We start from the raw sequence: 16,667 nt of genomic DNA on the forward strand, positions 1-16,667 counted from the left end.
ATAATTATCGGGTCAGTGACTAGGAGTCACGAGCGTAGGGACTGAGGCTAGCTGGCTCACTGTGGTATTCCCAGTACTTACTTAGCACAACGCCTGGCACATAATAGGTGCAAAATAAATATCTGGAGAATTAATGAAGAAATGAATAGTCGGACTCCCATATTTTCAACCTAGGGAAAATGAAAGGCCAAGATTGATGAGCTTTCTCCCATAGGTTACTAGCTAGTGCCATCTTAAACTAGAAATGCAACACGTAGAAAATATTTGAATTCCTGTCCCTAATAATTCTAAGAATCTAATCGCCTATCCAAGGTGGGGATCACCCAATTTCTACTTAAATGTTTTTAGTGATGGCCAACTCACTACTTTACAAGATAGCCCATTCTGGTTTGAGACCAGTCTAATTCAAGTTTTTCCATATATCAGGTTGATTGCTATGCAGTGAATTAGGTAAAATCTGTTGATCATTTCCTAGTTTGCAATTTCTACCTATTTTTAGTAGTTCTTACATGCAAAGGCAAAGCTTTGTCGGGAGAAGAAAGACTATCCTAACGGGAAATTTTAAATGAAAGAAGCAAACAATATCTACATGGATGTTAAAGGAAAAAGCCTGGAGAAAAAAAATATGTTAACCTTGGGCACTGAAAGAGCCACTCAGCTTCACAGAGGCTGTGAGACTGGAGGCGCGTATGTGCTAACATGGATAGGCAGAGACAGACGTTACCCAGCGCCAGGTACTCAGCCCTGGAGTGGAGAGGTCTCCCATACAGTTTGGCTGGTATCGATAATTAGAAACATAAAAGATACCCACACCGGCAAAGGCTGGAAAAATAAGATACATTATACCTTCAAATACATGAGGTTTCTAGAAATAAGGGTCAGCCATGATCTCCCCCTTTATTCACTGGAACTTAAAAAGTAAAATGGACGAGATCTAGAATGATCAACCATCCAATTCATAAGTCATAATAATTCAATGTGACTAAATACCAGATGACCTATCTTTATCTTATGCAAGTAGAACCAACTGGAATCAAAGCCTACTTGATAAACAGAGGTGACCTCCTTCTTTTGAAAGCAGTACCATCGTGGCTCTAGATTACAAAAACAGAAAGCACGTATGGAAGATGCATACCAGAATCTTTTCAGTGTTGAGGGAAAGCAATGAGTCACAGGGTGGTGGTCCTTTGGGCTCGCAGTCTGAGTCGTGGAAGTTCAGAAAGGATGACTCTGCAAAGTAAACATTCCTGGTTATTCTCCTCACCTTAAATTCATGGCTCTCAGGTGTCTAACTACGAATTATAATGTGAAAAATCCACAAAACCAACTAAGGACAAAGCAAAAAGCACTAAAAGGGGCATCCTATCTTCCACTTTATAGCTGTGTAACATTCTGTGGTTTCCAAATATCCTCACAACCAGTCATTAACACAGTAGTTGTTAAGATAACTTTGTTAGACATCTCCTACCTGGCAGCATTTACCAGAGATTAAAAAAAAATCACAAACGGGAGACCAAAGTCAAGCCAGGGAGAGCTAATGTTAAAAGATAAGTACAGGGGCGCCTGGCTGGCTCAGTTGGCTGGAACGTGCGACTCTTGATCTCGGGCTTCTAGGTTCAAGCACCACGTTGGGTATAGAGATCACTTAAAAATAAAATCTTAAAAAAAAAAAAGAAGGTACGTACTAAGGGTCTAGTATCCAGAATATATAAATATCTCCTGATTTCAACAAGAAAAAGACAATCAGATTAAAAAATGGGTAAAGGAGGGGTGCCTGGGTGGCTCAGATGGTTAAGCGTCTGCCTTCGGCTTGGGTCATGATCTCTAGGTCCTGGGACTGAGCTCCCAGCTCAGAGGGGAGTCTGTTTCTCCAACTCCCTCTGCCTTTCCCTTTGTTTGTGCTCTCTTTCTCTCTCTCTCAAATGAATAAAAATCTTTTTTTTTAAAATGGGCAAAGGACTGGAATAGGCAATTCTCCAAAGAAGATCCACAAACAGCCGCTGAGTACATGAAAAGATGTTCTACATCATTGTTAATTAGGGACCGCAAATCAAACCATAATGAGATACCACTTCATTACCACAAGGATGGCTATATTTTTTTCAAAAATGGGAAATCACAAGTATTGGCAAGGATGTAGAGAAATTAGAGCCCCTTGTGCACTGCTGATGAGGATACAAAGAGGTGTGGCCGCTGTGGAAATCAGTTTACTGGCTCATCAGAAAGTTGAACATAGAATTACCATACAGTCCCACTATTCCATTCCCACGTATATACCCAGAGAACTAAAAACAGGGACTCAAACAAGGACGTGTATATGAATCGTCATAGAAGCACCATCTACAATAACCAAACAGTAGAAAGAGCTCAACAGATGATAGATACATCATGGCATATACATACAGTAGAATATAATTCAGCCTTAAAAAAGGTAGTACTACAATCATCATGAATTAGTACAACCCTTTACTCCTATAATAATAAACCTACATTTATACTTTAGCTCACTAACAGAATTTCAAAATTGAGAGACTTCACTCTAAGTGATATCTAAAATGCTTGCCTATATTTGGAAATATTCAAAGGTGTGGCATATATATATCATATGTCTTATCACTGTTTACACCTTTTGGCCTAAGATAGAGAGGAAAATGTCTATTTTCTAGTTATCTCAAGGCCACTTATTAAATTATCAATTTGAACACCACCTTTACATTACAGTCACCGGGGTCCATTTCTAGACTTTTTTTTTTTTTTTAAGGAATCTTTGAGATTATTTACACCCAATGACAATAGCTCTGACAGATGACTGTCCCATCCACATGGACACTGATATTTTAAAAATGACAGGAGTAACTCATGTTCATTCTAGAAAATATAGAAAAATCACAAAACATAAATAAAAGTCATTTAGAATACTACCACACATTGAGAACCAATGTGAAAATTTTGGTGTAATTAATGTAATTAAGAGTGACAATGCTGAAATCAGACGGCTTGGGTTTGAATTCCTGTTGTCTGCCACTACTTACTAGCTCTTGGCCACTGACTTAGCCTCATCAATCTTTGGTTTCTTCATTTATAAAACAGGGCCAATGAGAGTATCTACTTCATGGGAGTGCTTGATTTAAACAAGACAATTTAAACAAGGAGAGATAGAAGTAAAGTATTTGGTACTGTTTCTGGCATAAAGAAGGAGCTTAAAGATGTTTGCTACTATTGTTATCATTAGGTTGTGAGAATGGAAGGAGATACACTGTTTTGTAACCTGCCCTTTTAATGTAACAATATAAACACTTCCCCATATGACTAAATTTTCCTCTGCATTATTTAAATTCAAACTTAGTGAGATTAGGTAAGATTTTTAATATCTTTAAAATTTTAATTCTCTACAATATACCTGTATTTTGCTGTTGTTTCTAGACTAATCCCTTATAATGATCTGCTTATTGACTTCAATAATATCACATTATTTCAATACTGTACCCTTTTAATAAATGCATACATTTTAATGTAAAGCAAAGTCTCATCATTTTTTTTTTTCAGAAGTTTCTTGGCTATTTGGATCAACATACTTCAGATAAACTTCATTTTGTTAAGGTCACAAAACAAAAAAGTCCCTCTATGACTTTTTGGGTTTTTTTGTTTTTTAAGTAGCCTCCATGCCCAGCGTGGAGCCCAACGTGGAGCCCAACGTGGGGCTTGAATTCACAACTCTGAGATCAAGACCTGAGCTGAGATCGAGTCAGCCGCTTAACCAACTGAGCCACCCAGGGGCCCCCACTCTATGATTTTTATTAGAATTGTTAAAACTGTAGATTGAGTGGAGGAGTACTTCTTTACAAAATTTAGTCTATTTATTCAACTTTTATTAACCTATGCAAAACTTTACAATTTTTCTATATAATTTACACATTCAAATTTGTTGTGATTAAAAAAAAATTGGTGGATGACCACTGATTCAGTACGTATTTGTTGAGCATCTACAACGTTCCATTCACTGCTCAGTGGTCTTCGACACCAAAAATGACCCCTGTCCTTCTATACGAAGATTATAGTTCAGGGACGCCTGGGTGGCTAGTCAGTTAAGCGCCTGCCTTCAGCTCAGGTCATGATCCCAGGGCCCTCGGATCGAGTCCTGCATTGGGCTGCTTGCTCAACAGGGAGCCTGCTTCTCCCTCTGCCTGCCGCTCCCCCTGCTTGTGCTCTCTCTCGCTCTCTCTCTCTCACAAATGAAAATAAAATCTTAAGAAAAAATATGTTTTAAAAAAAGATTATAGTTCAGTGAGGGAAACCAACAGTAATCAAAATCACACAGAAATGTCAAGTCACAGCAGCTTAAAGAACTTATGACTAGAGCATAGTCAGGAGAAACAGTACTCAGGGACAGTTTCCTGAGTACGTGAATAACAGCATCAGAGCATACTGATAGAGTTCACAGGGTAGAGGCACACTTCTGATCCCCATTTTAAAAACAAGGAAACTAAGCCAAAGAGGCTAAGTAATCTGCCCATGGCTACCCTCTAGCAAAGCAGTGGAGGTGGGGTTTGAGCCCAGGCAGTCTCGTTCTGGATCTGTGCTGGAGAGAGTGAAGGGAGACCTGAGGGAAGTTTCAGATTTAAAAGGGGAAGGCCCATGGACAGCTGGTAGGACAGGCAGAGTGGTCCAGACAGAAAGACAGCATATTGTAAATCTTCTGTCTTAACTGGCTAGAGCTCAATATTTTATCTACCCACATTACTGAATTCCTAATGCTCTATTAATGCTTCCATTTATTCAGTGGATAATTGTATCATCTACATGTAATTATCAAGGTCTTTTTAATATTTATACTCATTTAGCATCTTATTTTACTAGATAAAACCTCCAAAAAAGTGCTCAATACTAGTACTCCTGCTTATTCCTGACATTAATACTTCATTGAATGATCCAGAATTTCCTCAAGTTTTGATGATAAGATTTTTCATTTAACATTTATAAGCATCCAGTGGGAAGATGCTCTATATGGCTATGGGTTAACATTGATGTATTTTACCATATAAAGGAAGGATTCTCCTATTCTTTGTTTTATCAAAAATTTTAAATCAGGAAAGCTGGCTGAACTTTATCAAGTGTTTTTGGAAATTTCTTTATGATAATCATATGATTTTTCTCCTTTGACCTATTAAGGTAATTAATTCAATTTTTTTAAAAAGTTGAGCCATCTTTGTACTTCTAAAATAAATTCTAATTGGCCAAGGCACATCATTACTTTAATTGATTGCTGGCTTCAGCTTATTAATATTTTACTTAGGATTTTTATAACTATTTTATAGCTTTCTTCCCACCCCCACCCCCACAACTGTATTAAATTCTGGCATTAGTGTCTCTTGCTGGTTTGGTAGGATCTGTGAGAGAAAAACAGTTTGTTACAGCTATACCCAGAGTTGTCTGGAACAGAAGGTTAAATTTGTTCTTCAATCTAAAACTGTTTAGCTCACTATGGCTTTGATTATTTTACAATAACAACCCAACCACCTGTATTTAGATGGTATAGATTTCCATAGAATCAGGAAAACATTGTATTCCTCCTTGCTCAGATAACACAAGTTAAGATTTATTTTATATTTTTTTAAAAGATTTTATTTGAAAGAGACACAGAGAAAGCACGAGTGGGGAGGAGGGTCAGAGGGAGAGGGAGAAGCCGACTCTCCGCTGAGCAGGGAGCCGGATGCGAGGCTCGATCCCAGGACCCCAGGATTATGACCTGAGCCGAAGGCAGACACTTCATTGACTGAGCCACCCAGGCATCCCGCAAGTAAAATTTAAAGATAATTACTACAGAAATATTCTCAAAACACAATACAGAATCTTATCTTTTTCTTCTAGATCATCTCTTAAACATTTATTGAGTGATTCACATTTTTAATCTTATTAGCAGGGATTTCTCCACATTTGTGTCTTAATTCCCATGGCCTCTACAATTGTCCACACGGCCCCTCACTCCTAAAGTACATTTGCCTCTGCTCTTCTATATATGCGTTAGCCTTAGCAGGTTGATCTATTTTATTCTTTTTTAAAGAACCAACTCTTGGATCTATTTATCAATTCTATTGTTGCTGTTTCTCATTCATTTATTCTGGCTTTGTTCTAGGCACTGCTTCCAACTTCCCTTCTTTCCTTTTCCTGTTGCTCAAGCTTAGTTTCCAGCTCATTTACTCCCTGTCTTCATCAATACGAAGAAGCCACCAAAGGCTTAAGCACAAGAAAGATTATGGACAGTTGTGTGAGGAGAGAAGAGCCCAGAAGACGAGAGGAGGGAGGCCAAGTGGGAGGCCGCGGCCAGCTAAAAAATAGGAAAAGTCCAAACAAAGGCAGAGACCAATGGGTTGAAATGGAGGGTCAGACTCCAAAAAGGTAGAGGAATTAAAAAAGACAGGGCTTTGAGAAAAATTAGGCATGAAAAGAGGACAAAGGCACTGGTTTCCAGTTTGTGTAGCAACACAAGGTACAGGGGCCATTAACTGAAATGGGAAGTTTAAGAGGAAGAATGGTTTCAGAGGGCAGTCAAGAGCCCAGTGCCTGGGAGATACTCAACTAGAAGCTGTCTCGCATGTAGTTAGGAAATTCCAGGGAAAGATAAGAGCTACAGGTATGAATTTGATAATCATTAACTTAACAATGGATGAGTAAATAGGGGAAGGAGGTAGGATCTCAATGACAGCTCCAGAAGCTTAAGTTTAACAAGAAAAACAGAGCTGACCCTGGTGGGGGCAAGGTATTTAAGAGAAGGAGGGTAAGTCAACTTGGTAATTTGCCTTTTTTTCTAAAGAACTATCTGAAGAACATTTCTTTGAATTGTTTTACATCTTTGCCATAAAACTATACACAGAGTTATTACAATGATTCTCATTTTCCATTATACTCCCTTATCCCTAAAGTCAAATATTTGTTTCTTCTCACTTTTCTTGATGAGCCTTGCTAGATAATTGTCTAAACATCACCAGTATTTTCAAAGAACCAGCTCTTATACTGAAAGCTAATCAAATGTGAAGTCAGAGGAAGAGTAGTTAGCTTGGAGGCAAAGCTCCAGAGTTCAGGGCGTGGGCTGGGGAGCCAGACTGACCCCCATCAGATGCCTCACCGGCTGGCTGACTGCACAAGTCCTTTCATATCTCTTAGCCTGTTCCCTCATTTGTAAAACAGGAACAACTACCACCACATACCCTCCCAGGGCTTTTGTGAGGAGATATAATGCCCACAATTCACAGGAAATGGTTGGGTTTGAACAGCGTGGGTCCTCTTACACGCAGATTTTTAAAATAAATACAGTATACTACTGTAAATGTATTTTCTCTTCCTTATGATTTTCTTGACTACAGTTCCTTTACCCCAGCTTATTTTATTCTAAGAATATAGTGTATAATACATACACGAAATACGTGTCCATCAAACTACTTGTCACTAGTAAGGCTTCCGGTCAACAACAGGCTATTAGTAAAGTTTCTGTGGGGAGTCAGAAGTTGTACATGGATTTTTGATGGTCAGAAGATGTACATGGGTGGGGGAGGAAGGGTGCCCCAACCCCCACATTCTTCAAGGGTCCACTGTATACATATCTAGGCTAAAATTGTCGGAGGGTTTTGCTGTTCATTTCTTCTTCCTTCTTAGCAATTTTTTTTTATGTATTTGACACAGAGAGACACAGCGAGAGAGGGAACACAAGCAGGGGGAGTGGGAGAGGGAGAAGCAGGCTTCCTGCTCAGCAGGGAGCCCGATGCGGGGCTCGATCCCAGGACCCTGAGATCATGACCTGAGCCGAAGGCAGACGCTTAACGACTGAGCCACCCAGGCGCCCCCATTTCTTCTTCCTTCTTTCCTTAAGATTATTTTGGTTTTTACAGCACTTTACAGCTTTCAAAATGCTCTCACAACACTCTTTCCTTTGGTCCTCCAACCTCTGGCGTAGGTAGAACACACCTTAGGCTCATCACACACATGGGGAAATGAGCTCAGTGTTAATGGATGTGTTTAAGGTCACAAGATGAAGAAATTGCAAAGGCGAGGCTGGCCACATCGTGCTCTAGGACACCACATCAACAGAGGTGGCATGGTCCACTCGTCACCACCCATTCTGCCAATGCTGGGTCGTAATAATAGATGGTTTAGGTAGAGCAATGCCACCAAACTTCTTTCCTGCCCTTCCAAACCCCACAGACAGCTGATTTTAAGATTGGTTTTGGTGGAGGCACAAGGAGCTGACTGCAGTAGGTTCAAGAAAAAACTGGAGGCATGGAGACAGTGCACAGAAACATCTCCTTTGAGGAATTCTGCTATAAAGGAAGCAGAGAGAAGAGAGGTGGCTGGAAGGACGTGTGGTCCTGTCTTTGTTCCCTGTTTTTTCTAGACAGGAGCTATTATAGCCATTTGTATGCTGATGGAAGACAAGAGGGAATGAGATGTTCCGTACAAGAAGAGGGCTACACTCAAGGAGGCTCCAACAAGTCCACACCCAGACAGGACCAGAGGCAAAAGATGAGTCTAGAGCCTTTGGCAAGCTGTAGCTATGATGCTGGGGAAGTTCTCTTCTGATTGCTTCCTTCTCAATCAAATCAAATGACCTCCTCGTGAGGCAAGGAGACGTGGCTTTGGAAGTTGCAGGTATTTGTCATACATTCACATTTGCAGGTGAAACTGACTGAAAGCTTGTAAACAGCAAACCCAGAGCCAATTCCTGAAGGAAGACGTTTTATAAGGAACTCAACAGCTGCTGGGCTGCACTCACCACTTGACCACCTTGCTCTAGTTATAGAAGTGTGCCAAGTTCACCTGAAAACAAGGATGACTGGGCTTTTCCCATGGATAGGCTAGAACTTGGAAGTCAGGCAATTCTAGTCCGAGGCGTAGGGTGACCCGGGAAGAACCGTAAGCATTCCTGTGGCTAGAGGAGCTACCAGAAGGCCAAGCAGCTGCAAGGCAGCATCAATTATACTGCCTTTTGCTGTTATCAATTTCTGCATTTGTAAGACAACCACTGTTGAGGACCTTGTACATCACATTGGTTGATGGTCCCAAATGGTAAGTTTCTTTTAGAATGCAATAACAGGAAAAGCAGGAGGAGGAAAAGTTCTCCTCCTCTGAATTCATATGCTTCTTTTGTTCTAACAAAATATTATTCATCTGTACCTGAGATGTGTAAGTTATCATAAAACAACTTGAAAATAGAGGCTGCCCACTGGGAATTAGATTATAAGGTCAACATATAATTAATCCATTAGAACAAAGATCTGCAAAGGGCATCTGAAAGAGACAGAATGGCTTTATAACCAAGCATGAGTATAATCTGATCAAAGCTGTACTGACCCACCCGAAAGTATTAACACATGTACAGAATACATACAACCAAAAGAAAAGGAGCTGGCCAGCTGCACAGAATGGAAAAAGAGGCAGGGAAGCAAATGATGTGGCATCGATCCAAGAAGAGAAGCGGGTGGGGGGCGCTGGAGCCAGCAAAGTGAGCAGCCAGCCTTAGCCACAAAGGCTACTCACTTAGCCTGGGCTTGTAGCATGGATTGAAGACACAGCAGATGCTTCAAGTGACACATACTTTTAAGAGCTGAAGACTTTTTCATAAACCCACACATGCTGTCAAATACCATCAACTCTACTGGGAAAGCTGAAGCAAATCTAGGCAATGATGTGAAAACCTTAGTGAAAAGGGAACAGTCACTTTGAAGATTTTATTCATTTGAGAGAGAGAGAGTGTGAGAGAGAGCACTTGCCCACAAGCAGGGGGGTGGGCGGTGTTGAGGCAGAGGGAGAGAGACAAGCAACTCCCCGCTGAGCAGGGAGCCCAACGTGGAGCTCGAGCTGGATCTCGTACCCTGGGGTCATGACCTGAGCCGAAAGCAGATGCTTAACTGACTGAGCCATCCAGGCACCCCCAGAGTCACTGTGAACACCCCAAACACAGGCAGGAAAAGGTCACAAGAGGACTCAAGTGCTCTTCCGTGTAGAAGAGGCAGACCGTCTGGCGCAGGATTTCTGAGTGTCTACGTACAAAACAGCAGCACCTGAGTGGTGCACATCCACTGTGCTGATACCTGAACCAGAAATAAAGTCATACCAAGTTATCTCCAAATCAAACCAGGGGAATGTGGAATGAGACTTTATCAGCAAGCTTAAAAACAGCTATCAGTTATGTATTTGGGATTCTTTCTAGTTACACAGGTTGTTCAGTTTGTGAAAAGTCATGAAGTAAACACCAGTCAGTGACACATTTGTCCGCATATATGTCACATTTCAATAAAAAGTAAAAACTTTAAAAAAAGGTTAACAGAGGAAAATGTTAGCATTAATGCAAAGTGAAAAGCATTAAAATTCTGCTACTTCAATAAATTTTGCATTTATTCTATCCGCAAGATAACAAGCCCAAACAAAAAGATAAGATGACCTCTTTAAAACGCCACATTGTGAAAAGGGGAAGCTTCAGAAGTCGGTCAGCTGGCCAAGCATTTAGGGAGTGCAGTGGAGCCAAGCCATGCCTACGTGCTAGAGAACTTCTTGAGAAGTCTGTATACACAAAGTGCTCAGCCACTTCCTGCAGGCCTAGTCCACATAGGTTAGGTTCTAAAACCCAGGCCACATATCTTTTGCCCTCATCCAGAGCAGGGGAGAAAACAAACCCTCAGTAACCAAAGCCGAACATGTCTACCAGTGTACAGACCTTTTAAAAGGTAAATGTAATTCTTAATAACAATAGATCTATTTGAGAAAGCTAATGAGTATGCAAATACCACAGCTATCATCTTCATAGGGTTCATGCTACGAAAAGCAACTCCTAAAGCAGAAACTTTCTGAAAGATGCTGTTCAGGTAGCAAAAGAGGCAAGCATCCTCCAGACAATACCACAGTGCCCAGGGCTGGGGGATATAAATCTCTTTACCGCTCTATGCCTTGGTCTCTGCACTCAAAATAAGCTGGTTACCCTACACTGGCAAATTTATTTGTGTATACCTTAAAAAAAGATTGGAAGAGATTTGCTACAAAACTATATATGATAACACACAAAGAAAATCAGGGCCAAGAGGAAAAGGATCAAGCAAATATAACAGTAAGGGTTACCACAGTTACCATGACTGAGCATAAAATTTGGTCCTTAACTTCCCCATAGCCAGAACAAAACAGGAAAGGGCTCTCATTGTAAAAGTGTCCCTCTGTTGATTCCCTGCTACCTCTAAGGCATAGCAATGATTTAAGTGCTGTGAGCAATAAGACCGATGTCAACTATTTAACTAACTGATTCCTCTGTTAAGAAAGATATATGAACAATCTTTAAGTCTTAGTGACTGTCAAACACAGTTAGGTTTATAGCTACTTCCTTATTTTTCTGGCAGCTAACATCTCCCATTTAAACACAAATGTTCTTTTCTTCACAAAGAACTGTGGGAAAATAAGCTCAAATCTTGCATTATTAATTTCAATAAACTAAAGAAAATTACTTCAGGTTGTAAATTAATCATTGAACTTGACTGAGGCATTAAGTATAGGTAGGGCTAACGCGGCCAGCTAGATAAAGGTGGCCATTTCAAAAGCACCATAAAGACATCAAGTACAAGGACTACCTCACTTTGGAGCAGACAAAAGTCTCAAGAAGGCAGTAAAAAGGAAAAAAATCACAAAGTCACTGTTCCTGTAAATATTATATTTTCAAAAAAGGAAAATAAAAGTATTTTCCGAACAATTACAAGAAGTACACACATGTGAACTATCAAAATACATCTTAGTCTGTAAGAACATGTAGATATATCTAATACAGGATGAATGCCACCTTTGAATGAGATGCAGTTTAGCTTTAGCAGGAAGAGCAGAGGAGAGAGAGATGAAGTCTTCAATCGACAGACATGTTTCAGCTTACCTGGACCGTAACTTACCAGATCTACAACACTGGGGTATCAAATTAAGACATCTCTAAGATCTCTTCAAAGCTCACTCTGCCCAGGGCTCTGTTCATGCCACCTTACCAGAGGCCTTCCCTGGCCCCCTCGCAAAGTAGCACAGTACTTTTTATTCTTTTTTTTTTTTTTTTAAAGATTTTATTTATTTCCTTGACAGAGAGAGACACAGCGAGAGAGGGAACACAAGCAGGGGGAGTGGGAGAGGGAGAAGCAGGCTTCCCGCCGAGCAGGGAGCCCGATACAGGGCTCGATCCCAGGACCCTGGGATCATGACCTGAGCCGAAGGCAGACGCTCAACGACTGAGCCACCCAGGCGCCCAGTACTTTTTATTCTTCAAGGCACTTATCAGTGGGCCTACTACACATTCATCTCTTCCCCGACCAGAATGCAGGCTCCACACGGGGAAGCTAGCCAGCTGTGCTGTATCCCCAGGGTCCAGAACACTGAGTAGCAAGTAGTAGGCACACAGATAGCTTTCCTGTGAAAGAACAGATCCATTCTACAGATCCAGTGCTAGTCTTCGGGGCACCTGAGTGGCTTAGTCATTAAGCGTCTGCCTTTGGCTCAGGTCATGATCCCAGGGCCCTGGGATCGGGCCCCCCATCGGGCTCCCTGCTCCTTGGGAAGCCTGCTTCTCCCTCTCCCACTCCCCCTGCTTGTGTTCCCTCTCTTGCTGTGTCTCTCTCTCAAATAAATAAACAAAATCTTAAAAAAAAAAAATTCATTCTAGCGCTATAGTTCAAAATACTAAATGCAATAAAGCATCCTTCCATATATGTCCATATAAAATTCTACAAGTTATTTAAGAATGTAACTTTCAACAAAGGTGAAGGGTATAGGACTTGATCATTAATACTGACAAGAAATTATTCTAAGAGGGAAATATTACTGAGGAAATAATACACAAAGGGTCAGAAGGCCAGGTTCAAACCCTGGCTCTATGTTCTACCGTGGAACGGGGATAAAAACAGTACCTGCTGCAGTGCTGAGAGGATTAAATAAGAACGTACATAGTGTTTATAAATATAAAACTAGGGGAAAAACTTCTGTTCCTTATTTCTTCCCACAATTCCAAAATACAAACAGGGCAAAGGTAACAACGAAGGGAAATTTATTTTTATTTGAAAAATATGGGGACACCTGGGTGGCTCAGTCTGTTAAGCATCTGCCTTCGGCTCAGGTCATGATCCCAGGGTCCTGGGATCGAGCCCTGCATCAGGTTCCTTCCTCAGCGGGGAGCGTGCTTCTCCCTCTGCCCGCCGCTCCCCCTGCTTGTGCTTGCTCTCTCTCTGACAAATAAACGAAATCTTTAAAACAAAAAGAAAAAATATGTACATTTCAGTGTTCACTTCTTTTAAAAGTAAGATTATTTTTCCCCAGGAAAACAGAGAAATGATCTGACGTTTGTGGTTATACATGCCTTTCAAGTAAAATGTAAAAATTGCACTGGAAGAGAAAGTTGAAGGGGGCCTGGGAACAGCAAAGTCAGGCTGAGACCCCTGGCGCCTGGGTCACCCACGCTTGTCTCTGCTCCCAGGGCACTGGATTCCATTTGAGGGTGGTCCACACAGCACAGCGACTGCCAGTGCTGTGTTCAGACCTATGCGCTCCCACCAGCTGCTGCCTTTGGCTCTATAATTACTGGGGGTTCTGTCTTACGAGAATACACATACAGCTCACCAGAAGGTGTGCAGATTTAGACCCAAGCGGCATCAATCAGCCGTCAGAATCCAAAAGCTATGGGAACATTTCTGAAAAGTGGCTTCTGCGTCTGTCCCCTGACTGGCTTGATATGGACAGGCCTGTGGCTGGAAAGGCAGCAAGTGATGGTATGATTAACAGACAGCGAGGCTCTGAAGAAATGGCTCGTTCTGGATCCTGGCACTTATCTAGGCCCTACTGTTGAGCAGAAGGGGGTTCTGGATTCAGAACATGAGCCCCTAGGTTACAACATGGTTAGCTGCAAATCCTGAATTTGTTCCTACATCTGTTCTTAGGACAGTAAGGGACTGGGGCAGGTTTCATAGGGTCCAGCTTCCACCTACTTGCCCAAGATGAGGAGGGAGAAGCGAGAGACACTTTGGGAGTTGCTACCCTGATAGAGAGGGCTTCTGTCACGTACCACAGCCAATAAAGCTAAGAGAAACAGCCGGAGTGCCGAGGAGCACAAGCAGTTGCCTTTGGGAATGATTAACTGGGGCGAGCAGCAGTGGCCCAGCCACTTTAGCACCTGTCAGCAGCTGCGGGACACTGATGTCAGCCCAGGGACGGCTGGCTCAAAGACTCATGCCACGCATCTGCAACAGCACCTTTGTAATTCCAAACTATGAAAATAAGTACTACATGGGGGATATAAATAGAAAATTGAAACATTTGAATAAAGTATGCTTAAAATCTCATAATATAGTGTTCATCCTCTGAAGCAGAGAACACAAGGTAATGGTTCCCACATATCAGGGAACTGGCAGAATGGAGAGGAGAATTCTTCCAAATGCCTAGTTCATGAAAACCTATATAATCTAGGAGAAAAGCATAATACAGGTCAGAGTTGGCTCAAATAAGGACTCAAACACTGGCATGAGCCTGATGCCACAGAGTGAAATGAGCCACCTAGGTCAAGAATATCAAGCAATTTCATAATAGAAATCTTGATTTGCATCTTCCATTGCCTAGAATCTGGGTCTCCCTGGGCCAGTGAGCATCACATGACTACAGGAGGGAAAGGGAAATGAAGATTTACATAATAACGTCCTATATGCTAGCAAATACTACAGATGTGGTTTCCTACCTGTAACTACTTAGCGTCTAAAACAAAGTTTCATCCAGAGCCTGCCTGCCTGGGTTCCTCCCTTTACAGCTGGGGGGCCTCAGGAAGGTGATGATTTCACTGTGTCTCAGTTTCCCCATCTGAGGAAAAGGAGTTACCATCCAATGAGGTAGAGAATGGTGTGCTGACAGATTTAAGAGAATAGGCTAATCAACCTAAAGCTCGCATACTAGTGCCTGGCATACAGCAAGCCCTCCATATGTGTTGGCTATTTCTCACTTTCCTCACAGCACTCTTGTGAAGAAAATGAAACCCCGTATTTAGGTAACTGCCTTCAATTGAGAGAGGCGGCAATTCTGCAAAGACAAGCAATTACCTTGTGCAGAGTCACAGAAAGCGACAGAGGTAAAAGCCATTCTGTTCCCACTCTACAACGCTGGCCCTATTACCATTACTAGCCAAGGCCTACTACAAAATAAAGAAGTCACATACCCTCCAATAAGTGAGATTTCCTTAAGGGAGTCAGATTGTGCTTAAAGGAAATCAGAGTGTGCTAATCTGGACATTTCATCTCAACTAAAAATTACTTATTGTCTTCCCAGTTACACAATAGTAAAGAACACTGCTCAGGCCATAAAAGCAACCAGCCAGCTTCTAGGGAGTTCGGTAGACCCAGAATTTTCAAAAGCAAGTCTTAAGTGAATTCCAGGGAAGAGGAAAGGGACAGGAAGGGAAAAGGAAGGGAGGGGATTGAAGGGTGAAAAGACCCAATGGAGAACCTCAAAACAAAAAAACCATACACACATATTTTGACCCTGAAGCATCTGCCATGACTTACTAAGCTGAGGGCAATAGCGCCCATCTTAATGAGTGAGCTGGCCTAGTTCCAATACACACACAGCTCTGACATACACAGGCTCAAGGCCTGCAGGGCCCTTTCTGCCCTCTGGGAGACACCTGACAGGTCACAGGTCAGTCTTAAATAACTGGAAGCAAGACGTCAACGAGCAGATAAAATGGGCTTGGAATTTTGTTCCCTTCCTTCTTTCAGGCTTCACATTTTTAGAGGTTGTGTTTAATACAAGACATCAACCCAAGAGGTCAGAAAACCTGATTTCTGGGCCTAAGACGGGCCAGGGATCCCCTCTCCGGACCCGGTCCTCCTTCGTCCGTCGGTCCCTCCCTCGCTCCCCCGGCACCCGCGGGGCCCGGAGCGGGTACGGGGGCTGCTCCGGGCCACTTGCCATCTTCTCTTCCACCCTTTCAACAGTTGCTAGGACTCCGGAGAGGCGGCCCTGGCCGCAGTAACATGCTGTCAGCTCTTTTCTCCATTCACCACCCTCCCCACGGCGGCTACGAGAGGAGGGCGCGCAGCGGCATGGGTGCGAGCGGCGGGAAGCGGCTCCCGCAGGAGCACACGCCGCACCGCGGCTGCCGGCGGTGAGGCCCGGGCGGCCCAGAACCTCGGCCCCGGGGCCCGCCGTTCCCACGGCCCCGCCGCCCCCGCGGCCCCGGGCGACCGGGACGCACGCCCGCCCGCCGCCGCCCACTCACCGCCGCACTCGACCGAGTACTGGTCTCCCCAGTCCCCGGACTGAGGGCTGCAGCCGCCGCCTGCCGGGGCCTCCTGCTGCTGCCGGTGCTGCAGCTCCTGCTTGAGCAGCGACAGCGGCGAGTAGTGCTCGGTGGCCACGGCGCCCGGGCACAGCCCGGCGGACAGGATCCCCAACAACAGCAGCAGTCCGGCGGCCACAGCGCCGCCCCAGCAGCAGTAGCAGCAGCAGCAGCCGGCAGGTGCCATCTTTCCTCAAGGCGCATGTGCGGCGGCCCTCGCCGCACGGTGCGGCCTCCCAGCCTTAACCCGCGGTGGGCAGGTGGGCCGTGGCAAGGGGGCGGGAAAGGGGAGTGGCGTTGCCTGCTGGGAGTTGTAGTCCCAGTTCGGCCAGCCGCGAGCCCCCTCTCC

At 43.3% G+C, this 16,667-nt stretch overlaps 1 protein-coding gene across 7 annotated transcripts in view; it reads right to left on the bottom strand.

The window, feature by feature from the left end:
* Positions 1-16,593, bottom strand: part of TTC13 (tetratricopeptide repeat domain 13) — a 91,248-nt gene extending 74,655 nt beyond the window's left edge. For 6 of the 7 annotated variants that reach the window (XR_004909868.2, XM_036069072.2, XM_036069071.2 and 3 more), the window contains exons 1-2: positions 16,259-16,593; positions 1,136-1,230 (exon numbers count right to left, since the gene is read on the bottom strand). Coding sequence is in view for 5 of the 7 variants with exons in the window: in XM_036069072.2 (XP_035924965.1) it covers positions 1,136-1,230; positions 16,259-16,505 (342 nt within the window). In the remaining 2 variants the exon portion in view is untranslated. Of the gene's footprint in view, positions 1-81; positions 171-1,135; positions 1,231-16,258 lie in introns of those variants that run through there. The other variant, XM_036069073.2, reaches the window with a different exon arrangement.
* Between the last annotated feature and the right edge of the window lie 74 nt (positions 16,594-16,667).

Source organism: Halichoerus grypus, chromosome 7, assembly GCF_964656455.1.
Source record: "Halichoerus grypus chromosome 7, mHalGry1.hap1.1, whole genome shotgun sequence".
Classification (NCBI taxonomy): domain Eukaryota; kingdom Metazoa; phylum Chordata; class Mammalia; order Carnivora; family Phocidae; genus Halichoerus; species Halichoerus grypus.